The sequence below is a fragment of the Neopsephotus bourkii genome, unplaced genomic scaffold, assembly GCF_033783945.1.
Source record: "Neopsephotus bourkii isolate Nb327-2 ecotype Australia unplaced genomic scaffold, CSIRO-AGI_Nbou_v1 NB_1810, whole genome shotgun sequence".
NCBI classification, from domain to species: Eukaryota; Metazoa; Chordata; class Aves; order Psittaciformes; family Psittacidae; genus Neopsephotus; species Neopsephotus bourkii.
In genome coordinates this window covers 1,141,130-1,168,266 of record NW_026902283.1, presented here as the reverse complement: position 1 = coordinate 1,168,266, position 27,137 = coordinate 1,141,130, and the positions used below count along the sequence as shown (strand labels likewise).

Here is a 27,137-nt window from a genome sequence, read left to right as displayed (position 1 = left end):
AGGGGTAGGACCTTGCATTTGTCATGGTTAAACTTCCTAAGGTTGGCTTCAGCCCACCTCACAAGCATGTCAAGGTCCCTCTGGATGGCATTCCTTTCCTCCAGCATATCAACTGAACCACACAGCTTGGTGTCATCAGCAAACTTGCTAAGGGCGCACTCAATCCCACTGTCCATGTCACCAACAATGTTGAACAAGACCAGTCTCAACAGCGATCCCTGAGGGACACCACTCGTTACAGGTCTCCAGCTGGACATTGAGCCATTGACCACAACTCTTTGTGTGCAGCCATCCAGCCAGTTCTTTATCCACAGAGTGGTCCATCCATCAAGTTGATGTCTCTCCATTTTAGAGACAAGGACGTCATGTGGGATAATATCGAATGCTTTACACAAGTCCAGGTAGATGATGTTGACTGCTCTACCCCTGTCCACCAGTTCCATAGCCCCATCACAGAAGGCCACCAAATTGGTGAGGCAGGATTTCCCTAAGGCTGTCACCAAGCACCTTGTTGTTTTTCATGTGCCTTAGCATGCCTTCCAGGAGAATCTGCTCCAAGATTTTTCCAGGCACAGAGGTGAGACTGACTGATCTGTAGTACCCTGGTTCATTCATTTTCCCCTTATTGAAAATGGGGGTTATATTTCCCTTTTTCCAGTCTTTGGGAACTTGACCTGACTGCCATGATTTTTCAAATATGATGGACAGTGTCTTAGGAACTTCATTTGCCAGCTCCTTCAGGACCTGCGGATGGATTTCATCAGGTCCCATGGACTTGCGCACATTTAAGTTCTTAAGATGGTCTCGAACCAGATCCTCCCCCACAGTGCGCCCAAGGTCTTCATTCTCACAGTCCTTGCATCTGCCTTCCAAGACTTGGGTGGTGTGGTCAGAGCATTTGCCAGTGAAGACCAAGGCAAAGAAGGCATTCAGAACCTCAGCCTTCTCCAAATCCCAGCTAGCCAGTTCTCCTGATTGATAGCTTCCAGAGAGGGCCCATGTTTTCCCCTACTCTGTCTTTTATTTGCAATGTACCTAAAGAATCCCTTCCTGTTATCTTTAACATCCCTAGCCAAGTTTACTTTTTGCTGATATCAATTGATTACAGCATTGACATTTAGGCTAGGATTTTCAAAGGATTTTGAAGTATCTGTATAAGCTTAATTCATATTATTTCATATTAACTCATATTATTCATATATAATATCCATATGAGTAATTCAATTGCACCGCTGATACCTCAGACACTATTAAGAATCTCACCGTGACTTCCTACAGACGCCAAGGGTGAAAGTTTCTGTTTCTCCAAGGGGTTGTTGGGATTTCATAAGTATAATTAATAACTTAGGGGTCAAGTGTCTCTCACGTTGTCATTAATAAACCCATTACTTGTGTTCAGCCAGTAACAGTATAGGCAGATGAATAAATAGGAAGTTTGAAGAGGAAGTGTGAAAAACAGACTGAAGACTGTAATGTTGATTGTAATCATTATGCTTCTTTACAGAGAAGATGAACAACCCTCTGCTTGCTGCTATCTTTTTATTTGCAACAGGTAAGCTTTCATGTGCTACATAACTTGCTAATATTTATAAATAGCAAAAAATTCTTAATGTGACTCAAAGACAAGGCTGTACAGCCAAAATCATGACTGAATTAATTTCTGTAAGTGTGAGAAAGAACAGCCACTAACATTTATTTTGCTATCTCTATTGCCGTTATCTTGTTGAAAAATAGATTTTTATTTCCCAGATTCCTGCAACTGTATGACCTGGGGTTTCCCATTCTGCCAGCAGCTCCCAGGTGGGTAAATACTTCTCAAATAATATCTTACTTAATTGCACAGATGAACATTACTGTTGAATGGGCACCCTGCTGGATGGACTGATCAAGGGGCAAAGGGATGGCACCAGCACCCTTGTGTGCAGCCACCAGGGACCCTGCCTGCTGAGATGGAGCTGGGAGCACCTCACACTGTCTTGAGACAGTTTGTCTCAAAAGCAACAGCAGTTTCAAAAGACAGTGCAATGTGTAATATTTATGTGTGACAATTGTTGATGTTTTACATTTAACTGATACATTACTGTTAGTGGCAAAAAGGGCCATCCCAATGCGTTTCAGTGGAGGTTGTACTTTTCTAAAGAAAAAGAAACTGATTGAGATGTCTTTAGAACAGAGAACAATTTTCTTCTTTCTTCGCATAGCTCTTGGAGCACAGTCATGATACAGGACTAGTACTGTTCTTAGTCTGGGAAGTACTAATAATACACATGTTCTTTAAGTGGAAGCAGCACAATAAAACAAACAAAAAAAGCACTAGGGCAGAACTGAATATGCACGTGGACTAATTCCCACAAACAGAACAAGTGAAAATGTAAAGTGTGTAGCATTCAGTATGTTCGTTTGGAGAAAGTAATACAGAATTTAGTATATTGGCAGTAGGGTAGTGCATCAACGTGTTAGTTGAGCTTACACACTATTTCCACACATGGAATCTATTATGTCTGTTCTAACACCATCATCTCATAGAGAAAGACAGAGTTTTTTTGGAAGATTGGGAGCATGAGCCAAAATACAACCCCCCTTGTTCTGTTAAGCAGATGTCTGCAACACTGTGGTAACCATTTGGATCTCAGTTAATAGAAATTATTTGAGGAAGAAGTTGGTAGAAATTTAGTGGAAGAGTCAAAATATTTCCTTCTTGTTATTCTCTCCAAAATTGTTATTTCAAGTAGTTTTGGAAGCAGTATGTTACAAATATATTGACATAAAGTATTACAGCAGTTCTAAAAAGCATTTATTTTCAGGTTTTTATTTTAAAGAACAAGAAAAAGAACAAAAAAAGAAACACAAAATAAATGAAAAGCTTAATTCAGGGTAAAACAGGAGAAGAATATGAGAGGAAGTTACCACTTTCCCCAGTTTTTACAGCACTATGTCTATGGGTGAGACAGCCAAGATGTGGCTGGTCATCAGAGTAGGAAAGCAAAGGATTCAATACTTATTCACATTGATGTATAAACAAGGAAAAACTGATCTCCACTGTCCTGAAAGGAAGTTGCACACATCTAAACTGATGCAGCATAGCTTTATTAGAAAACCACATTTCTTTTAGTAGGAGAGAGGAAGTGACATAGGGTGAGAGCACTAAAGTCTGAGCAGTACTCTTCTGATACTCCTGTTTGTCCAAATCCACTTTTAAATATACAGCTGCCATTTGAATGATGAAAAGAATACTGGGGATACTGACTGTGGAAAAGAGGAGGACTGACCTTTTATTTCATAGCCATAACTATGCTGTGCCACCAACTCCAGAGATATGCATAGTTACTTACCCAGTAGCAAAACATCTCTTAGTCAAAATTGACAGGCTTATTGGCAACTCATGAAGACTAAGAGAAATAAAGGACATGTGAATCTACTCATCAAGAAAAAGTCATTTTTATCACCTTACGTATCCTGTACCTGTTGAGATCCTGATCTACTTTTCTGAAGAGAAAAAAAACCAACAACCCAGGGTTTTTTTGTAAAGGTGTGGGTGGTACTTTAAGACATCATAGCTTATTCTTCTGAACTAACAGCTCAGACAGTAAGATGTAGAGCAAAAGCATAACAGTCATATTTTATCATTACTGTTACTGATAAGAGATTTTTGAAACAGAAATAAGCTTAACCACTAAAGACCAAAAATTAGTTCCTTTAAGAATGTCATCAGTGTTTTACTTTCCTTCAGCTGAAAAATGTGTATGTTCAGTTGCATAAAACTCCCATATTTTTCTTCCAAAAAAATAAGCACAAATCATTTTGTATATAAACTTATTCTACTACTACTTTATAATGTGATCTTTATGAAGCTGGTAGTGTAAGAGACATACTGTTTTTCTCCAGCAATAGTGCATTATTCTGAACTCCGGATAGAGATGACTGTTGGGTTTCGAGTGAGTTTGGAACCTAGCCAGTTGGTTCTACTGTTGAGAATTAGCCCTCCACTGCAGTGTATAATGCTTTGCAAGAAATTCCAAAGCAATTCTTGACAGCTGATAATTTCTGAAACATCACATTAGCCTTTGGTGTTACTAAAATGCAGTCCTTTGCTCCTTTTTTCCCCCAACTCAGTTGCATGGAATTAATTTCTAAAATGCTTCACAAGAGAAGTGGGGCAGTTCTGGCCTATACTTTCAGAAATGTCTATAAATTTGTGTTTAACATTCAGTAAACTGCTCAAGGAGAGCCAGTCCTGGTTTGTGCCCTTGCAGGTGAACAGTGCCTTCCAGGCAAGGCAGATGCTCCTGGTTCTGTTCTCCAGGGTTCCCAGGTCACAGCAACTCCTCCAGGGAAGGGGCTTGCTCCCCAGACCCAGAGTAACCCACCACAAGCCAAAGCTTTGTACAGATTTCAGCAATCATTTCAGCACTTCCAGAAACATAGTGTCATGATAGGCACTGTGTGTCAGATGAGAACAGTGTGAAACCAGAGCAAAGATGGGAGATAAAAATCTAAGGTCTCTTACAGCAGATGTTCACAGTAATTTTGTCATCTTGTTCAAGATTACTTTGCAATAACTTTCCTTGAAGCAGAATGCCAAAAGCTCTGATGATTCCTTTAATACATGCAATTTATTTCTGCTTTTTTGCGCCAAACAATGCAATCGTGTTTTCAGCAGTATAACGGATATTTTGTTAAGAACTGGAAAAAGGAAAAAAAAATAAATTAAGCTTTAAACAAGTTCAGAGGCAAGCAGCAAGCAAGATGTCACTGTCATAGGAGAGAAGCACAGTTCAAATATGTAACCATAGAAAAGCTGTAGGAAACACCGTAACAAGCATTTCAGCACTATGTTGTTGGCTACATAACATCTGGTAATGGCATCATAACACACATGAAGAATTATCCCTTTCTACCTTCATGCAGGAAAACTAGGTTTTACTTGGCAACATTAGGACTAATAAGGTTTAATCTTCCTAAACATCTCTGTGCCTTGTTCTAAACATTAGTGAACTACTTGCCTGACAGTAAACACGGCATAAGGACTCACACAGCTAGTTCTTATTTTGTTGCATAGAAGTGACTGTTTTGTATTTGGGTTTGCTTCAAGTCACCTTGCACTGATTAATGGTAAGCAGTTGCTTGTGATGGGACTTTTCTAGTCTTCATATTTTCATCTTGCAGACTGGGACAATGAGTTGGTATGCTACAAAGAATTAAGTGAGGATCTAACCTGTACCTGGCTGCCAGTACCCAGTGCCCCGAATACAATTAATTATACCATCTTCTTAAAATGGTAAGACTAAAAAGTCATTTCAGAAAATGAAAAGCTGTTACATTGCTGTTCAGTATGATTCCTGCCTGCTAGATCTTTGCTCCAACATATTTAATCACATTGTAGATTGTTACACAATACTGGTCAAAATCTGTATTCACATTTTATCAGTACATATTGATTTGGTAAGAGTATGGTGGGTTGACCCTGGCTACACACCAGATGTCTACAAAAGCTGGTCTATCACTCACCCTCCTTAGCTGGGCAAGGGAAAGAAAATATAACAAAAAGCTTGTGGATCAAGATTTTCCTGGTCAAAATAGCCTCAACTTGGAGAAAGTGATCTAATTGATTACCAATCAGATCAGAGTAGGATAATAAGAAATAAAACCAAACATCAAAACACCTTCTCTCCACCCCTCCTTTCTTCTCGGTTCAATTTCACTCCCTCTTTCTCTATCTTCTCCCCTCCTCAGCGGCACACGGGGATGGGAATGTTGGTTGTAGTAAGTTTATCACATGTTGTCTCTGTTCTTTCTCCTCACATTCATCTCCTGCTCCAGTGTGGGTTCCCTCCCATGAGAGACAATCCTCCATGAACTTCATTGTGAGTCCTTCACACAGGCTGCAGTTCTTCATGAACTGCTCCAGTGTGGGTCCCTTCCATGGGTGCAGGCCTTCAGGAGCAGACTGCTCCAGTGTGGGCCCCCCCATGGGGTCACAATTTCTGCAGCAAACCTGCTCCAGTGCTGGCTCCTCTCTCCATGAGGCCACAGGTCCTGCCAGGAGCCTGTTCCAGTGCAGGCTTCTCATGGGATTACACCCCTGCATCCTCATCATGATCTGCATGTGAGCGGCAGGGGAATCTCTGCTTTGGCTACCATCATTGCTGGTGGGATCAGCGTTGGCCAACAGTGGGAGCATTCTGGAGCTGGCTGGTATTGGCTCTGTTGGATGCAGGGGAGGCTTCTAGCAGCTTCTCACAGGAGACACCCTGTAGTTCCCCCACTACCAAAACTTTGACATGCAAACGCAGTACAAAGAGTCATTTATACATCTTGCCGTTACTCCCGCACATTGTTTGAAACACTATTGCCAAATAGCACTTTAATCAATTTCTTTTATTTGCATCTATTGACTTGCATTGAATATTCAACACTAATGCATGCAAAACACACAAAAAAAACCAAAACTAAGCTGGTTTTTATTATACTATATATGTTGTGTTATGCCATGTATTCAAGGAGATGTCAGATGTGGCACATAAGAATAATAGATTTTAAAGTATTTTCTTGCATTTCTGAGTTATCTAGTAATGGTTTAATGGGTGGAATGAACTTGTAGGCTTAATCTTAAAACTGATTACCTTTCTTGAGAAAGCTACAACAAAAAAGCCAAGTAAAACATATGGGCAGATTGAATCAATAACTGCCCATTGATTTGTTAAAAATAAATAAAAGTAAGCAGATTTCTGTCTCAGTACCTTCATTACAAAGTAGATTTTCCTCTTTTTTTTTTTTTCTACGTATTTGGGATCTCTCATGAGACCAAGGTATGTTTAGAAATAGAGAACTAAGATCAGACAAGATGATCTTTATGGTGAGACCATATCGTGGGGTACACAGAGTATGACATTGGCAGATTCTGGTACTCATTGCTGATTATTTTGCCACACAACCCATCACTCTGCATTTAAATGAGAGCTGTGGTTAGAAGCACTGTCACTGCACTGGGAAATTCACGACAGTGATCTTCTGCACATTGCAGAGGAGCAAAGCAATCACCTCAGGGCTGAGGTTAGTCCCCTCCATGACCTTCAATATTTTCCCACTGGAGATAGCAGCAAGACCAAGCTGCAATAAGCACCAAATCCTACAGCTTTTACTGTCTTGCTTCCTGGGGCTTTCGGGCATCCTGATTTCTTCGAAGGGGAGAAGCACCTGTGAAACAGCTCTGCTTCTGTAGAGATATTATCAGCCTAAGTATTTTTAAGCTAGTTGCTGTTAAGAGTCCTCAGCCAAAATCAGACTGTACTGTTCCTAGGCTGCAGGGTTGGTGTTACGAGCAGAGAAGGCAGAAGAAAGAGTGAAAGAGGAGGTGGGTAGGAGAGCAGGGAGGCGATTGCCTTATAGAGAGGTTGATTTTCCCAACCTGGAGGTAGGTCTCGAACCTCAGTCTCCAAGACTTCAACCCAGTTGTCTTAAAGAAAAACTTCCTTTCACCCCCTTACTTGGATAAGAGAAAAATAATAATAATAAAAAAAGGTTGAAAGGGCTTTTGCTTGCCTAGAAGAGGACATCACCCCTTTCTGCAGGTAACATCAGTCTGACATTGAAATTGTTCCTTATCCTTGCTCCGTATGATTTAGTTCTCAGGAAGAAAATGATTAAAGAAAAGTACTCCCACAGAGAAGTTCCAACCAAGCGTTCAAAGTCACGCTTTGAATTATTAATGGCTGATTCACAGCTAGACTGAAGCAGAAGACAGGGAAACCTTCAAGTAATTTTGTTCAGTTATTAAATATTGTATCATGATCAGCACATTTAATACTTGAAATGTGTGGGTAGGCGATTCATATACTGGCCCATTTCTTTAAGAACATTCAACTGGCACAACTTTAATCTTAGAAAAACCCTGTACTTTGTGTGGCAGAGAGTAAATGAGAGAGAGATGGGGAAGGAAACCTAGTCAGAACAGGAACAACCTCCTATGTGAGGACTTAAACCTCTTGCACTTCCTGTGCTGTGAGCATTGGTTATACCAGGAGAAGTCTACAATGCTGAGGACTGAGGTCATTTAAATACATATGTCAAACTCTGATGTTTTGAAGGAACAAAGTCAGAAGACAAGCATATAACTTGCAAGAAGTTTTTCATATATTTGTGGTAATTTAAATTCAGTTAACTGCTGTTCAAGAGGAATTTTAGGTGCTCCTATAGTAGGTGGCAGGTAGACTTCATAAACAATTTCTAACCTAATTTTATACCTCCTTTATATCTCACTGTAAGTACAAAAGAAGGCCAAACAGATTTTGTCTTACATCATGCTGTACCTTGCAATTTTCAGGAATTTAACAGCTTTCTACCATGCAACGAATATTTGCAGGTGCAGATTTGCTAGATTTACTAGGGTACTGGAGTTACATTTGCTGTTTCAAGCTGCTCAGGCCACACCTGCAAGATTTCAAGATACTGAACTTTGTGTATAGGTACTTGGAAAACTACTAATTGCTGTAAAATTGTGTTCTGAGGCAGGAATGAGTAAATTTAGTCCAGTAAAATGTTTTACATTCTGTTTCCTTTTCTCCAAAGGGACAGAATACCAAAACTTTTTCAACGAAACACGTCATCATCTTCCATCACGATAGAACGAAAGAATCTCTACATGAAGCGATCTGCATCAATTTGGATAGCAGTCAATTATGCCCATGAGAGCTGTGTGAAAGGAAAGAAGATCTCAGTTACACCGAGCAAAGCAGGTACAGTGGCTTCATGAATTGTGTCACTGCAGACCCAGCCTGAAGCACTGGCAGCATTTTCATAAAGATTATTTCCAAAACTGTAACTCCCAATATGCACTTGTTATTTTTATGGGTCCAGAGAGCTAAGCTGAAGTTTGGCTTCCTTGGAAGAAATCTTTACTGAAGTCAATAGCAGAAGTGTATCAGCTTTTATGGGAGAAGAGTTTTACTTTAAATCATTTGCTAGACTAGGAAATAGTCATAGCCAGAAAAAGATATACTGATACTTGTGTACAGTACTTAACCAGTTTCGTGTGCTCTAATGGTTTACTGAACATCTTTATTGGTTTATGAAGAGTAGGTTGACTTGGTACCATGCACTTAAGGAATCCTTGTCATAGAGCATTAATATTTTGAGAAACCTTTTCAAAGTTCAACTCTTTTTGAAGGCCAGTTACCCATTACATGGTGCTGCAGGGGAGTTATAAAAAAAGACAAATCTTATCAGCTATGCCCTTTAGATGTTTATCTCAAGGCTCCCTACAGTATCTGATCACTGAGATAACTTTGAGAGCTTTCCAAAACTTCCCAAAAAATCACGGTCCAAGAAAAAACAGTGTTCCTTACTGCCACAGAGAAATACCAGTACAAACCAAATTACCCCTATGACCTCCTCAGAGGCTTTTGGGCACCTTGTGTTTATTAGAGAGGCAGCCAAAAATGTATTTGCACTTAAAGTTGCATAGATAAAGCAGTTGCTGAAATTGAAAGATGTCCTGGAAATTTTTTGTACAATCCACAAATATAGGTGCTCTTGGTATTTTTTGTTTTGCCTTTGAGACTCACTCAGGTTAGCACCTGTTTAGAAAAAGGGTCTTTCTGAAATAAGTAGAAGCATTCACAAAAGAAAGACAGGAGGATCAACCCTGTTTTGTTGATACCATAATGATTTAGTAATTATTAATTTTCAGTCTTTTTAAAGTGTTTCAGTGTTCAGTATTCTGTGCCAGGCCTTTTATTTTTTATAAACCACACCTGACAGACATAATTACCAAAAACCTTCATCCTTCTCTTATATTTACAACAGCTGTATGTTCCTCATTTTAGAGAAGTGCTTGACACCATCGAACATAAATTCTCATCAGATCACAAACCAACTGATAGTAAAGTGGGACCTGCCTGCAACTCCTACAGCGTATGAGCTGAGGTACAGAGAGGCAGTCACAGAATCCACTCAGTGGACGCTGGTATGTACTTAGAGATGAAAATCATTTGAGAATGTGAGGTGCCTTATTATCAGCTCAGCAGTACATATCACATATGCCGGACATTGACAGGATGCTACTGCAGAGCACACACAGCATGAATAGCAAGGAGGCACAGCATGCAGATAATCTATAGGCAAATCTCACAAAGATCTCAGGCTTGTTCTAACAGATCCTGTATTTATTAATAGTCTTACACAATAAAATATAAAACAGGATGTCACCCTTTTACCATTCAAACTATCATTATTTTTTTAATTTAAATGTGGTTTAAAAAAAAATAAAGATTGTTTTGGCCCACTGGGGCTATTTTGGAACAGGTTACCGTAAGTATCTTGTTGAGTGAAACCCTATTGCGTTATAGAGTTTTGACCTCCTATCTATGTTCTAATATTGACTCCCAGGGTTTGCCTGTCCACAAGAGTGAGTATAATGGATGGGAAGTGATTGATAGCAAACAAAGTACATTCTTCCTCCAAAATTCTAAAGTTCCCATTAAATGTTGTAACTCCTTCCTTGATTGGGGCATTGGCAGCTTTTTTGTTTTTCTCAAGGTATCTGAAGCAATCACTTCACTGCCTGCTATCCACCAAGTATCTAAAAATTTTACTTCTTTACTTGGTCCCGATATTTTCCACATGGAATATCAATTTCTGCTTCATTTAGTGCTTGCCATACTGCTGCTGCTGCTTTCACCACCTTCTCAGGGGAAGTTCCTCCAATCAGAATATCATCTATATATCGTTATAGTTTCACATCCTTGGGGAGTGAGACTGTAAAAGTTCTGCAAGTGTGGCATGAGCAATTGTTGGTGAATGTTAATACGCCTGTGGGAAGCTGTTAAAAGTATGTACTATTCCCTCCAAACAGAAAACTTCTCTCTCATACATTGGGGGACCCATAAAGAACATATCTTTTACATCTAATGTCTCCATCCATGGTTGTGCAGCTTCAGCTGCTTGCAAAGTAGTTGTAAGTTTGGAGTGTTTTGTACAGCAGCTGTTAGCAGAGCTGTATGAGCATTCAGGTGCCAACAGTCAACTGCTAAGCGCTACCTCCTGCTTGGTTTCCAACTGGCTGGACAGGTGACTTACACAGGGAATGGGTTCTGGATGTCATTTGTCACTTCTCCAAATATCCAGAAATTCCATTCCATGCCACAGCAGAAATCAGTTATTATGGTACATTAGTAATTTTTGAGTGCCATACACTTCTTAACCAGAAGCCATAAATTCACCTTGGCAGTTTAACATACAACACTTGCTTCCTTCAGGCCACTGATCTTAACCATCTGGATTGCGTGACCAGCTTCTCAGTATATTCTCAGTATATGAAGTATATTCTTCAATACTATCTTCTTGTGTTAGTATTGAAATTTGTGCTCCCCTGTCTATTAAAAATCCCACCAATTGTCCTTGAGGACCAACTGGAATTAAAACATATGGGCCATCACCACTTACGTTCTGATAAGCCCCCACTTTCCAGACAGGAAGGCAAACTGCCTTCTGGCATTACTCTGGGTTTTTGATTCAGGCTCTGCAATTCCTCCCTAAGAGGAAGGAAGAGGTTGTGTCCCTTATTGAGGACTGGTGCTGGAGGATTTGAAATAGGCTCCTTCCTTTCATTGTTATCTAATTTCTGGGAGGCTTCAGCAGGCTGACCTTGAATCATGGCTCTGAGAATGCTTAGGGTAACAGCTTTCCAATTATACCAATTGTCATGAGCCTGTTTTTCTGAGAAGCTGGGACTCAGATTCACTTCATACCTCCATAAACAATCAGTGGTACTACTTGCCAACCTATCTAATAAATCAATTTGTTACAAGTGAAATGTGTCACTTCACCCACAAAAGAGAGTAGCAATATGTTATTGATACAAAACGGCAATTTACCAAAGCCTGATAGTAAATGTGATAGTGATTTAACAAGTTTTGATGGCAAGGTACACTTGAGTATTTACTGCATAGAGGACAGGGTTAGACAAAACTGTCAGGGAGACCTTCCCAGTGAGTCATGAGGTTCAGGAAGAGCCCCCATTGTATTCTAAACTCCTTCCTGAGGGGAGCTCAGATGCAGCTGAATCCAGACTTAGTCCCAGACTTGGTTGAAGGTGCATTACAGCTGCCACTGGTGTTTATCACTTGAAGAGGGTTACGTGAAATAAACGTCTGGTTAGAGCAGTAAATACACTGACACAGGAGTTAATTAATTAATTTTAATTAAAAAAAAAACAAACCAAAGGACTGCAAAAAAAGAGAAGAGCTAGGTTGTTTTGTTCGGGGTTTTTTTTTGTTTGTTGGTTTTGGTTCTTTGATAGGCTTTTTAAGGAATTGCATATCATTAAGAAAACAAAACTTTACGGCAGACAAATGCTAAACCAAATATTTCAATCTGCAATAGCACTTTTACCAAAAATGTTACAACACATGGACCAAAAGTCCATGTAATGCAGGATACTGTGCTCCAATGGTGGCCACCAATGGACATCTAGGAAGAAGTGTAAAAGAGTTCAAGCATAAAGCAACAGTTTTCTATCATATTTTCTCCCATAGTTTTCAGCTCGGGTATTTCCTCAGACACAAGTGGTGTCTTTCTCTGAAGACTATCTCCATTCCCTTTACAGTTACTGGAGCTCCAGTGCCATCATCAGCTGCAGATGCACACCACTTCTGTGGTACTAAGGCATAGGCAGCCACACATTCTATTCAGCCATGCTCACTCCTTACCACATCAGCCATACGGATCTATTTATATTAACATATGAGAATAAAGGTATTTTTTTTAATATTTAATTTACCTTACCATCTTTTTCTTCAGAATGCCAGCAAGGCAAGTTTATTAGGTAAGATTATTTTTCATTATATATAAGGCCTAATTTACTTTAAAAACATTATTTAGACCTAAACTGTTGCTTATATATTGTGACTGCACAGATCATGAAGCAGAGGGTATTGCCTTGAAAGAAAGAGTGAAAAGACATTGGCTAAAATGTGTAGTAAATCTTCATTGATGAACAGGGACCCCTACTTTTGGCTGCAGTCAAGTGGCTGGTTCTTGACTGAGAAATCAGTCAATACAAGATTATGTTTTATTGCTGCCACATAAATTAAACATCATTTGTTTTTAGGTGCCTGTCAAAAGCAGTGCTGTCAATGTCACCATTTCGAATGTAAATGCTATGTCTTCATACGTTGTTCAGCTTAGATGCATAGCGAAGGATGATCTCTACTGTGTTTGCATTTGGAGTAAAGAGATTTTGGTCCCTCACAGTAAGTGAAATGTAGTTTTGTCCTAATGGGAATAAGCATGAATGTAAAAGCCTCTTAATATCTTGTATATATAGAAATAGCATTGTCAGATTCTGTTGAAAATATGATGATCATATTGATTTATATTGGTGCATCTTTCCAACTTCTTCCACATTTACCAGAACTCATGAACAAGCCAAGAATATCGTATAATGCAACTACAGAAATTGCTCCAGGCAGAAGAAGTATTCTTCTGAAGTGGGAGGTAATGTTCACCTTGAGCCTGGGTACCTTCTATATGTCCATGTTATTAATTTATTACTTTGTAGGAAAAAAACAGACTTTCTCATCATAATGAGACTACTGTACAAGCAAATGGCATTGAATACTGTAGTCTTACTTCAGGATTCACTGCATGTTTATGGTGGTGTTTTAGGTTCTAGAAATTAGCAAGGAAAAAAACCACACTAACTTATAAACTTGAAAAATTATTAAACCAGCAATCTCTGTGCTCAAAATCATTGACTGGGCCCATTGATTCTGGGCCCCTCAGTTTAAGAAGGACAGGGACCTGCTGGAGAGAGTCCAGCGCAGGGCAACTAAGATGATTAAGGGAGTGGAGCATCTCCCTTATGAGGAAAGACTGAGGGAGCTGGGTCTCTATAGTTTGGAGAAGAGGAGATTGAGGGGTGACCTTATTAGTGTATATAAATATATAAAGGGGGAGTGTCACGAGGATGGAGCCATGCTCTTCTCAGTGGCAAACAATGAAAGGACAAGGGGTAATGGGTACAAATTGGAGCACAAGAGGTTCCACTTAAACCTGAGAAGAAACTTCTTCTCAGTGAGGGTGACGGAACACTGGAACAGGCTGCCCAGGGAGGTTGTGGAATCTCCTTCTCTGGAGACATTCAAGACCCGCCTGGACACGTTCCTGTGTAACCTTATCTAGGTGTTCCTGCTCCGGCAGGGGGATTGGACTAGATGATCTTTTGAGGTCCCTTCCAATCTCTAACCTACTGTGATACTGTGATACTGTGACTAGACTAAAGATTCTTCCCAGCTTGCATTAAAAATAGATGTGCTTCAAGTTTGCCACTTTTCCTAAGAAGAGCCTAAGTCTTAAACACATACAAGTGACATACCTTGTGTTTCACATGTTCATAAGGAGCATCCATATTCTCAAGAGACCAAAACCTTTTAGAAAAGCTTTGTATGTCTACTAATTTACTAATTCAGAAGTGCAAATACATTATAATAGGGATGGAAAAAGAGCCTCTGGCTTTTAAGAGCAGCTTCAAACTGCATGTTTCCAATAATGACATTTAAAGTTCAAACCTACACATCAGAGGCATGCCCTTTTCTGCAGTGGGAGTTGTTATCAGCTGACTGACTACAACAGCTTTACTGACTGAAGTTCTCTTGGTAAGAAATGAACAACTGACAGTCTTGAATATACAATCAATGGGCACACAGGCAATTTCAATGAACAAGGTGTACTAGAGGAGTTTGCGTGGAAACTAATTAATTTTATCTAAATTCTGAGAGAAGGAGTGTCTACAAACTTCAGGAAGTTTGACATAGGGAAAATCCCTGACAGAAAGGACAGACTCTGGCAGAGTTTTAAAATATCAGAATTGGAAAGTTCTGTAGTTACCCCATGCACTTTTGTCAGCAGAAAGAAAAGGCAGCAGAGGAAATAGACATCTTCTGATAAGCGTAAGAGATCCCCTTTTCCCCTTATCTACTGATAAAAAGGCAAAGCTGCATACTAAATTATTCATTTTGTGACCAAGCAATAGACTGTACATGCCAATTTAAATGTCAAGTTAAGAGAATAAATCTTTGTCCATTTAAATGTTTTAGTTAAAAAAAAAAAAGCAGTATTAAATATAGAATCAGGGCTAGGATCTTCATTCAGGATAATACTTATACAAAGTAGGGTTCAAATCCAGATGGCTTCAAAATCATCAAAGGAGCAGAAAGAAGGAATGAATGCAATAATTAACATATTAAATGTAGATGGAAAAAGAAAATCTTCAACTCTGCTGCCATACTTGTTTAAGCTGGTCTGAAACAAATAAAACAACTTAGAGATATTTCAGCTAGCCATCGCTCCTCTGTTTTTGCTAATGTTCAGTTAACGGCCTCTACATAGTTTGGATCAACAGGCATAGGATGCTGGCTTCAGCTCTAAACACCTGACCAGGCAACATGTGTTGCCTTCATGGCTGCATATCACATGGGACCTCGTACAGGACTGCACAATATAGAGCAATGCTAACTTTTTCTGGTCTCAATTTGCTAAACCAAGAAAGCTAAATTCTACTAGTTTCTTCTTGTGCAATAGACCTCATAATTTCACATATCCTGGGAATTATTTCTCCTACACAGAAACATTTCCCAGTTTCAAAGCCTGATGAGAGAACCATAACACTCTTCTCCCAGTAGCTTTACCAGAGCTTCAAATAATGGCACTAATTCTTCCCTCTTTATCCTGGGAAAAACATGTTTCCTTTTAAAGAACCTCCAACTTTATCAGAAATTCCTCTCAACACAGGTGTCTCTGCTTTTTAAATTGTCATCTTTTTTATGTTACTCCAAAAGTATCCAATAATTTCATTAACATAACCCAATTTCTTAGCTTTGCAGTATCTTCACACTATTAATTTTGTACCAAGAAATAACAATCTCGGTATCAGAAATAATCCTTGCAGAATTCACAGGCCTTCATGTATGAAGTTCAGTTCCTATCTAGATCACAGCAATTTCCATTTCTATGCATTCATTTTCCAGTCTCTCATGAAGATTACTACAGTAAAATAACATGTGAACCATCACCACCTAAAAATGTGTCAGTGGATACACAACGTGTTCTAAAGTTGTAGTGTAATTACTAGCATTTATCCTCAAAGAGACCAGATGCCTAACAAAGTGTAGTCGATGAAGATTCCCAGAGGCATGAATTGCAATTAAACACCTCTCATTAACTTTCAAGTTCCTAATTATGAGGGGTACCTTCCACTGAAATGTAGAGAATGTTACAGCTGTTTCACTGCTGTTATTACTAATTGGAAACACATAACTAAGATCTCAATTAAGCAAAACACTTAATGCCATGCTTAAATCCCCTAAATTTAAGTCTGCTTCCAATTTTAAGGAAATGCTTTGCTTCACTGATTCCTAATAACCTAATTAAAATAGTATGATTTTATTCCCCTCATCAAAGGTGACAATTTGGTTTTACAGTTTAATTCCTCTTGATTTTTCTGCACAGAACATAATAATATTTATAGAATAATAATCTTCTTTCTCTTACTAGGTAACACAAAGTGAGAATATCCTTGGATATTACATTAATGTGGAAAGAATACCCAACAGCTGCAGTGATTCACCAAATCGCATCTTTCTAAAGGACAGAACAGTTCTTGTAAATATTTCTATGGCTTATTACAGAGTTAATATTTCTGCTTATAATCAAGCAGGAGAATCTCCACAAGCCATCTACATTGTCCCAGACTTCTGTGCAACAGGTACTTTCTTTATCATTCATTCATTAGAGCAGTGGAGAGGTTTTACGAGCAATCTGTAATCTACCCTTTGTCAGTCTTTGGGACAGGGTTAAGTATGTTCTTGAATATTTTTAGTCTGTTATTTTTGCATAGCAAGAGTCAGTACTGCTTCTTAAGAAACAATTTCAATAGAAGTTAACAAACAGACTAAGCAATTTAACATTTTGTTCATCACTTCCCATTTTCTCAAGCTAGAGAAATAGCCATGTGCTAGATCTATGGATCAAAAGGAGGGTCATCAAAGTTAAGTAGATGCCAGCAGTTTAAACAAAGTTTGCAGAATGATGTGCAAATCTAATGTTTTTAAGCTAAGTAACTATTAAGAGACCTGCTATTGTCCTTTATTTCAGTATTATCCCCGCTGGTACATGGTGGGAGCAACAGGGAGAATGTACGTGTCATATTCCAATGAAGATGTAAGCTGTTGTGATGCTTAAAGACACAGTTTTTTTTTTCATTTAAACAAGAAAATAATTTAACATTGTTTTTCTTATAATATAAGCTACTTTTATTCGTTATAATCTTGATGTACAACTATTGCAATAAGAGAAAACCTGTTTCTTCCAAAGTAAGAATTTTATTTTTTTTCTTAAATGAACTTATAGCATGTGTAAGTGTGCAAGTGTCTTTGTTGGTCTCCAGACAGCTGCAAGTCATTGATTTTTCCAGAAACAAGTAGTTCCTGGACAAACTCACACGAAAAGGAAACCTATAGAGGCTGGAAGCAGGGACAGGTAACCTGGGAGGAACACAGGAGAATTGTCTGAGAAGTCAGCGATCATGTTAGTGAAGCTAAAGACCTGGCAGAATAACCTGGTCAGGAACATCAGGGCAACAAAAAAGCTTCTCTAGATTAGTTCGTGGTAGGGACAGACTTTTTAGTAGGACCTGTTGCAATAGGACAAGGGATAATGGTTTGAAAATAGAAGAGAGGAGATTCAGACTAGATATGATGACATGTGGCTGCCCCATCTCTGGAAGTGTACAAGGCCAGGTTGGATGGGCTTTGAGCAACCTGGTTTGAGCAACTGTGGCCAGCAGGTTGGAACAAGATGATCTTCAAGGTCCCTTCCAACACAAACCATTCTATGATTCCATGGTTTTCTAACTCACCCCCCTCATTCTGCTCTCCTTGCTCTGCAAAGACGTAACAATTTGGTTATGCCCTATGTTTGACTGCTTTCAATCCCTTCTGATGAAATATATACTTCCACCTCAAGCCATCTTTCAATTGACAGCTACTTGTTTACTGAACCTCTCAGCCTGTTCTTCATGGTTCTCAGACACACTTTTCAGACTTGGTTGTACTTATATGCAGGTTTGCTGTATCTTTCATGAGTTACAGAAGATACTTGTATTAAATGCATTCCTCCTCAGCATGCACAACTTTTCAGCTAGTACAGCCATTTTCTTTAATTTGACTTTACTATACTGCTATTATACTTTTCAGACAGATGATCTTGTCTGTCACAAGATCCACTGTTTACTCCAAAATGACATGTTGTTCTTCTGTGCCCTTAGTTTCAGTCAGAAGACCTTTCCTATTATTTAAATAATCTGTCTTTTAAAATGTCAAAATGTTCAACATCCTTGCAGAAAATGTGAAGTATATGGAATATGAATTTTTATGGCTAAAATCCACAATTAGCCCCTTCTCCCCCTCCCCCAGGTAAGGACTACCTCACAGTTGCTTTATGTCTATGTATAGCAGTTAATAGTGGCTCACAGGAGGTTATTTAGCAACATCAGGCTTCCTTTTCTTAAGGCTTGGAACAGCCATTTCTCCTTTTCCAATTCTGGGAAATTAGAGATCATGAACAGCAACACTGGATTCCCAGACACCATCGCAAAGTACTGGATGCTGAGTTTCCGTTACTAACATTATCATGTAAAACTTAACTACATCAGCTGCAGTGATAACTATGTATTGAATAATCTTTGAAACAGAGCAAAAGAGAGAAAGCAGTCAAGATAAGAGAAACCTGCTTTCTTGTTTATTGATCTCTAATGATGTATTTGTTCACAGACATGCCTGGCCAAATCCATGTCAAACACCAGGGAACTAACGCAGTTGTCACCTGGACTCCAGAATACAATCCAAAATGTTTTGTGGTTGACTGGGGCACGGGTAAAGAGGATATGCGCATGAAAATAGTAACTACAGCTACTGGAAATTTCACACTAGGTAACAGCAACCACCCTGTTTTTAAAAGCAAACTGAAGACACAAATAAGTGCAACTCTTATCTCTGTCCAGCACTGAGATAATCCAATTTTTTGTAACACTGAGTCAGACAAAACATGGAGGTTTTAGTAGGATTCTTCTGGTCACAGCTGGGCAAGAAACGTAAGCTGCTGTTGCTGGTATGATATCTCTCCTTGCTCACATCCCACGGAGACCTAAACACTACTGGCTTTAAAAGCAAAAATAAAATATTTCTCTTGTGTCTAGGTAAGCTTAACTTTAACTACAAAATGCTCTTTAGTCTCTCTTAGATTATTTTTTTACCCCAATGGCTGTCCTTCTGAAAACCTAAGATCTCAGCTCCCGTATTCTGCTGACCAAGGTAGGCATGATGAGCTGCAGCCAAGGATCATTTACATGACCATCACCAGAAACCTTGGTTAAAATCATGTAGGTGACACTTGCAAAAGCCATGCAGGACTGGCTTTTATGTACAGTAAAGATCATTTAGCTTCAGAGTCCTACAAATGAATGCACTGTTTTCCTTGGTCCTTCTGCAACATCCACACTGCCACATTAACACCTAGTTGTTCTGCTTGCTTTTAATTATGATGGCTGAGGGGGAAATACCAGTCCTTGCACTAAGGTATCGACAGCCATTTTAGTTCCCTTCTTCTCCTTTAGGAGCTCAAGCTTTCAGAGAGACTACAAATAGGTCTGGCACCTTTTAAAAGAAAAGTTATGTTATATCTCATTCTGCTTTTGAAATGTTTGTAGTAACCATCTAGAGACAATAAAGAAGGATGCACATATTTGGTAGTCAGTGTAAAACACCATAAACCTATACTATGTTTTGAATGTCAGAAAGTAAGAACTATACAGAAAAGCTGCACAGTTGTTTTCTCTCCTGCCTTTCTTTGTAATTTCTAACTTTTCAATGAACTCTTATGTACCTTTATTTGTTTTCCAGACAATTTTCAGCCATTTAAGTTGTACAAAATAATGGTACACGCGTCGGATGTGTGTCAGTGTGAAAGTTTCACAGGACATGAAAAGACTTTTGGAGTGACCCATTTTTATTCAGTTGAAGGAGGTATTCCTCCCCTTTCTATGACCTCATCTCTCATATTTCTTCTTGTTTCCTATCTGCAGGAATTTTTATGAAGTTTCTTTTCCAGGTGGCTTAACGGCATTGTCCAGTTAGCATTGCCTCTGGTTCTAGCACTTATACGCTGGCAGTAAATGACCTGAATGTTGTTCCTTACTGACAGGTCCACAGAAATACTATCATTATATAAGACATACCAAAATAACAGAAAGAGTGTCTCAGAGTTTGTAACTGTGTTCCAAGTCAGATTTTCCAATCCCAATTTGGAAGTGTCTTATATTTCAAGTTGAAATTATTACGGCTGTGGCTGTCGGAGTAGTGAGACAGTCACAGTTTCTACCTACTTTGGTATTACTTAAGATGAGGGGATTTTACTCACTAAGATCTCTCCTTTATCTTTCACCCTGATGTTAGATTTATGACAACTAGGATCAGGCGAAGAGCTGTCAAGGAAGCAGCTAGGTTTTAGTCTTGTATGTCTATTGCATAAGTATTGTTGTAGAGCTTAAATTCTTAACTGATTTTTAAGTTCCTAGGACAGGTCCTGCTAATGTGACAATCCTGAATATCACAAAGCATTCTGCACTTGTGAAGTGGACCCAAATAGCTGCTGAAGACTGTCTGGGCTTTCTCCAGGGATACAGGATCAGCTATACAGACACATCTAGGAAAAAGTCTCTGGGTAAGTCCCTGCTGCTCAGAACAAAGCAGCAGCGCAGTCATGACAGAAAAGATTCATACAAACAATTAAGTGCTATTGTGGCACAGTACTGAGTTCCTTACATTTCTGTGGGAATTGAGCCCTCTGGAAGGTCAGTTACTGGTTATAGTTTTAATGTTCAGGATGGTCCTCCAAGTACTTAGAGTCTTTTAGGTATCATCTTGTATTAAATATTGATAAGAAAATATTTCTTTAACAATTACAGTTCTAAGTTCTAATTCTTCTACTGAAGAATTCTTTAGTAACACCAAAAGGAAGATACATGCTGTCAGTATTTCTGAGCTGTTAAGTCTTCAGTCACAAAACTTTTATGTTTCATTGCAACTCAGACAAGCTCAGCTGAGATTTTCTGTAGGACTTAAGAAATTATACACTTCTTTTTTGAACTTAATTAGAAGGGAATATAGTTTGTATTTCTTACCTGTTTTCAAAGACACTATTGTTTATTTCATTTTTAGGAAATCTGTCTTAAATAGATAGCTTCTGTGTTTGCCTACAAATGATAGAACTTCTACACACTGAAATAAATTAATAATTGTGAGCTTAAACCACTTGAGTTAAATAAAAAAATAAAAATCCCCATACTCCTTTTGATAAACTTTTTACTTCTGATCTTGAGTGGAAAGTCTTCTTGCCATAAACAATAATACATTGACGTTGCACATACTGACTTTCAAATAAAATTAAAGGCATGCTATGGGAGACAAATAGCACCAGAGACCTGGCGAAGAACAGCAAGCATTCTATAATTCATGTTGGCCTAAGCGTTTAGAGGGCACAAAAAGTAACAAAAGCTTCAAGTAAGCACCATCTTCAGGGGTCCCTGTTCCACCCGAATACCTGTAAGAAAGTGTAAGAGGAGACAGAAGGGTAGCATCCAGGACTGGATTTAATTATGAGGCTTTTTTTTCCTTTGCCCTGATCTCCAGAGGTCTTTTCCAGCCCTAAGAGTTCTGTGATTCTCTGACACGACACTTGATCTCCATGTTTCCCAGGCAGAAAGAATAATTTTATCAGAGAATTTGGGAAAAGGAAGCCTACAAGGCTGCAGTACCATTTCGACCTCTATGAAGATCTTTAATTCACAGTGGCAAAATTGAAAAGTAATTCTGCCCTACAGTGTACTACAGCACCATTGACTGATTATTCTGGCTAGGGGAAAAATCACTGCATCATCAGAAGAAAAACACTGAGCCCTGTTATTCAGAAACAGAATTGTTTCTTGTACTGTTTCTGTACTGAATAATAGCACTGGTATTAATTAATGTGAAAAACTACTGACTACTGGAGTGAAAGTAAAGCATGTGATAGGCTTTAGTCCTTATGTTAACCGTTACAGTCAACCTGAAAACCACTGTTTAGGTTGTTAGGTGTGTTTTCCTGACATGCAGTATACACAGCCTCACAGCCTTCTGCATTCACCACCTAAACATCCTTAGTGTGTTTAAAAGCTTATGCATTTTACCTTTTACTTTTGGGAAATCTTGTACCCATCCAAAGAACATCTGCAAGGTGTGGCTTCCTACAGATACAGATTAGGGCACAGAAATTTTGCCTTTTCCCCAGTCAGCTACACTGATACAGACCCAGACACCAGAGTTCATCTAATCACCTTCCCCATCCCCTCTTGCTTTTCAGTTGTTACTCTCAATTCTTCTACCACAAGCTACCATCTTACCAGACTGAAGGAAAAAACCAGCTACCGTGTGCAGATTTCAGGATTCACTAATGCGGGTGAAGGACCTCCGACTCATTCACAACCTTTCAGCACTCTAAAATATGGTACTGTGGAAGCTCTATGCATCTGTGTTACCCAGCATCAGTCCTTGCATTATGCACTATATATTCTCTACGCTTTCCTACTTTTCAGGGAGTAACAAAGTACTCATGCAGGAGATTTATTATTCAGTCCTTTGTTATTGATTGCGAACACACAAAGTTCTCCCTTTGTGACAGGTAAACTACGCATCACAGAGCAACTCTGCCTGTATTTCATTACCTAACATGCAGGAAAGACTTAGCTGGATCTCCTCATCTCTGAAATGTTTTCTGACCTTTTTTATGCTAGCTATATGCACATACCTTTATTTATTACTGACTCCTGTCATAGATTTCAGCATTTTAAATATTCTGCTTGTGACTAAGGAGGTTCACTAGTCTTTGCTCTTGGCAAACCCCTGAGCAATCATGTAAAATTGGTTTCCAGTTCCCTAAGCCATTAACCATTAAAAAATAGAAGTCTTTTTCAATTGCTCCTATTGTGTGTGACAGCTAATCGAAGTACCCTGTGTTTTAATAATTCAAGTACATTTTATGAAACAAGTCCTACAGTTTGCTGGCAAAAGTGTTATTTTTCAAGGGTGCCTGGATAGGCTAAGATCAATACATTTATAAAGTCTCATAATTTGCAATCATATAGGGTTGCCTAAACATGGCTTCTCAGACATTTTTAGCACCTTATCAGTTTAATTAAATCTGACATTGCAATAGACTTTTTCCAGTTTTACCACAGCTTCATTCAATTGGAGCTTTCTAAACAAAAAAAAGACAACAAAAGAGCAAGCTAAGATGGTATCAGGCACTGGAAAAGTAACCTGTGTAAGTCAGAGACATAAGTATGCAAATGGCTACAGCTTTTTTGTATTGATGGAGGTGTAAATACAAACAGCTGAACAGTCAAAAGTGTGAAGCAGAAAGAAAAGTAAAATAAATTTAAAATATTCCTTGGAATCAAAAGGATTTCTGCCCCCCACCCCCAATCCTTTCTCCCGTCAACACAAGCTTTTCTGCAGGACTTTATTCCATGTATCCCATTGAACATATAGAATAGGATATTGAACATGCAGAGGATAGGATTGAATCTTTCAAGGAAGTTACAAAAATGCATAGTTAACTTAATGCAACATTTTGAAAATTCAAGTAATTACACTGAATTTAAACATTACATTTAATATTTTCCATCTCCCCAATATGTCATGTGTTACTTAATCCATTAAAACAACCTCAGGTTTCTTTGTCATAAAAGCTTTTTCAGCAACAAAGCAATTCACAGGTTTTCAAGTACCTTTTAAAGCAAAATTAAGTAGCTCATTCAAAAAAAAGAACTTTTGTTAGTAGGTGGGAAGGAAAAGAAAAAGCAAGTGGCCTTTTTGCAAATATGGCTTGTCAGTATCTGCAACACAATTGCATACTGACTACACTTCCCTGGAGTTATTCTGAACTTTTTGATCTAGCTATCTGTAAAGAATGCCTCAAACCAGCCTACTCTTCAGACAACAGATTGCTTTAGCTCCTGTGTGAGCAGCACTGCTGTCCCTGCTCACAGTGAGCAGGGCATTATCAATCTTCAGTAAAGTTTTAAGCAATTTATCTCCTTTGGGAGTGCGATGAAAAGTTATCTCAAGCAGGTATTAACATAGGCAATAGGAGATGTAGGTTTGCAGCAAGGAGTGACAAATAGCTGACTGCAGATAAAATTGTCTTAATGTATCCAACAGGGAAAGTGTAGCACCTACCAACTACACAAACCATATTCTTATTATCAGGACCAGGTAGGATCTCACCAAAACACCCAAGCCCTGCCACTAAAACCTGGAAGAGATTTAAAAACATTTTCACTCAACTAGTTTCTCATGAAGTCACACCTTCGTTAGGGTCCTGAGATGTTAAACAACATAGAGCTCACCTAATAGCATGGGGATTAGGAATACTTTGGTTTTTGTGATGTGTTTGTCTTTGAATAGCGGGGTTAATAATTCAGCACATAAGTCTAGGTATTTAAAAATACAAACCTGAAAGCCTCAGACCCCCCAGAAAACTTGGGTCTTGTTTTAACTAGGTTTCACTTACAGGCATCCCAGAACATGTGTAAGGTTTGACTTCTGTTTGAAATATTCCTTTTGTGTAGGCAAATAGTCTTTCTATACTTGATACCATAAAACTGATTCAGTCTCTCCGTTTCCTATCAGATAAAGGAGAATTCGAAGGTTTTGTGACTGGCCTTTGCTTCAGCACAATATTCATTCTGGTTTTTGCACCTCTCACTTGTTCTCTGGTACTTAAAAGGTAAGGGAATATTGACTGAAGTTGTTAGCAGCACTTCCAGTTTGTTTAACCCTGAGTTTCATAGCACTGGGCCTTTTTTGTCATTAAAAGCAATCCAAGTCAGAAAGCACACAACACAAAAGCCACACCATGCATTTACAAAGTAAGAGCAATTGCAAACCACTATAAGCTGATTAAATTAGTTTCTCAAAATCTATAATCCTTCACTTTTAATACAGTTATCTGACTGCCTCCTGTCTCAAACACCCTTGAAAAGAGCGAGGACCATTCTTCACATTGGGAAAAGGGTTATATATATGGAAAAATCATGCATTCGATTATTTTGTACTTTCATTCCCAACTGATAATCATCTCTTCTATTGAAATACAAAAATAAATTCCATTGTGTGGCATACACAAATTGATGTTGCTATATAGCAGTTTCCTGCAAACACACATGGATGTCGACTGTATGAATTATGCACATAACCACATAATGAGAAGGAGTAATAGATGGATGAGTAGGAAGAAAAGAGAATAACTAGGGTACCTCATCCATAGTAAGATATGGATGGGGTCCTCTTATTTTAGGAAAGATTGTTCTCTATAGTAATAAAGTATACACATACACACCCCTCAAATTAATCTGAGGTGCAATATTAGGCGTATAAGAAAAATGGTTTGCATAGTAATGGGTTCTAATGTTCATTTTCTGATAAGCCTAGTTTCATACAGCTATCCATGTTATTGTTTTGGTGTCTTAGAATACTACACTCCCTTTTTCTACCTTTTATAAAGCACCAGCCTCAGACGCTGAAAACACAGCTGCTGAAGGACAGAACAGACAGATGGTACAAACTGTAGCTTGAAAGCCATATGGCAAGACATAGCTCATTTCAGCTTATGTATCAGGCTAAACTCCTGCCCTTGCCATTGGGAAACAGGCAGCATTCCACATTAAGACTCCTGTGCACTGCCTTTTCAGATTTTACTTTAAGTTGTTTTACATCTGATCCAGTGTCTGACAACTTCTGAGACTTACACAGAAGTTTCACCTAGATCAGAGAACCAGTAACTCTACAACCTCAGGCTTCACCTCAAACCACAGGCTAAACAGAGGCAAAGTACATTTCAGCTAATGAAATCTAGGTTTGATTTGAAAACCAGACAACACTGAAGCCAACACTAAGGCAAGGTGATGGGCTACACAGCCTCCCACAGTCTCTAACAGCTGTGTTGAGTTTTTTGCATGTGGACATGAGTCATTGGGCAAAACTCAAAGAGGGGTGCTCTGAGAGCAGCTACTGACAGGGAGATCACCTCAAAAATGCCAGAAGATTATCTTCTCCCACAGAAGCCACGCATGAGCAGCCAGGGGTGAACTGGTGCCAATGGAACCAGTCAGATCAGCAGAAAACTCCTTCTGAGATTCTCATCACACCCGTTTGTTGCCCCTCCATAGGGAAATCACAGCTAGACCCTCTCAGACTGGGACCAGGACCAGAATCCCAGGGCAGTGGGAATAATAGTCAGGTCACCATTGCAGCCTGTCTGCTTGGGAAGGAACACGGAGGGTAATGCCTGAGATAGTACCCATGATGGCAGATCAGGGTGGCTGGAAAACATAGCAGCTTGTTGCCAGTTTTCTTTCTGGGCCCTTCAATGCAAGAAAGAAGCATGAAGAAAAGGGTTCTGATTGGAAGACCTTTCCGCCAGCTGAAACTCATCTGAGCACCTCTATTGAAAAATTCATCTCTACCTTACAAACCCCTGACCAGAAAAAGCCAAACTCAAAATGATTAGGAAAGAGCAGGAGCTGTGATGTACCCCTGTTCTGGTCTGAAGGTACCAGGGAGACCTTCTGCAAGGCCACCAGCGTCACTGCACCAAAAGAAAGAACAGCAATACCTTGCTTGCCCTTTCTTGGAGGGAAAGTAAGCTTCTAAGTAGAAGCCCAGGAACAAATACTAAAACAAACATCTTCCTGGGTGTCCCAAAGTCCTCAAGGAAGATGGAGGTTTTGTGGAAATGAGAAAATTAGGAAAATACAGTGATTAAATGTATAGAAAGATATATTAACAGCTTCTGTCACAGCTCCTTTGTTTTCAAACAAAGATTCTAATTGTCACTAACTCAGCATTCCGTGTAGACTACCAATCTTGGTCTTCTCTCATTATGCTTAATAGTAATCATAGAACATCTTGGTTTTATGATCATGAAAATACCAATAAAATGTTAACTATAAATGGCAGTTAATTTAAATGAACAGGATATGTCAA

General features: G+C 39.0%; 1 protein-coding gene across 1 annotated transcript in view; it reads left to right on the top strand.

Moving 5' to 3' along the window:
• The first annotated feature begins 1,445 nt into the window (after positions 1-1,445).
• LOC133206564 (interleukin-31 receptor subunit alpha-like) overlaps positions 1,446-27,137 on the top strand; it is a 30,198-nt gene continuing 4,506 nt past the window's right edge. Inside the window, exons 1-13 of the mRNA XM_061342650.1 lie at positions 1,446-1,552; positions 1,750-1,800; positions 5,167-5,278; positions 8,569-8,735; positions 9,825-9,964; positions 13,109-13,250; positions 13,412-13,494; positions 16,552-16,762; positions 18,828-18,986; positions 19,956-20,078; positions 20,623-20,775; positions 22,453-22,596; positions 24,783-24,879. Of these exons, the coding sequence (XP_061198634.1) occupies positions 1,510-1,552; positions 1,750-1,800; positions 5,167-5,278; positions 8,569-8,735; positions 9,825-9,964; positions 13,109-13,250; positions 13,412-13,494; positions 16,552-16,762; positions 18,828-18,986; positions 19,956-20,078; positions 20,623-20,775; positions 22,453-22,596; positions 24,783-24,879 (1,625 nt within the window). The 5' untranslated portion in view covers positions 1,446-1,509. The remainder of the gene's footprint in view (positions 1,553-1,749; positions 1,801-5,166; positions 5,279-8,568; positions 8,736-9,824; positions 9,965-13,108; positions 13,251-13,411; positions 13,495-16,551; positions 16,763-18,827; positions 18,987-19,955; positions 20,079-20,622; positions 20,776-22,452; positions 22,597-24,782; positions 24,880-27,137) is intronic.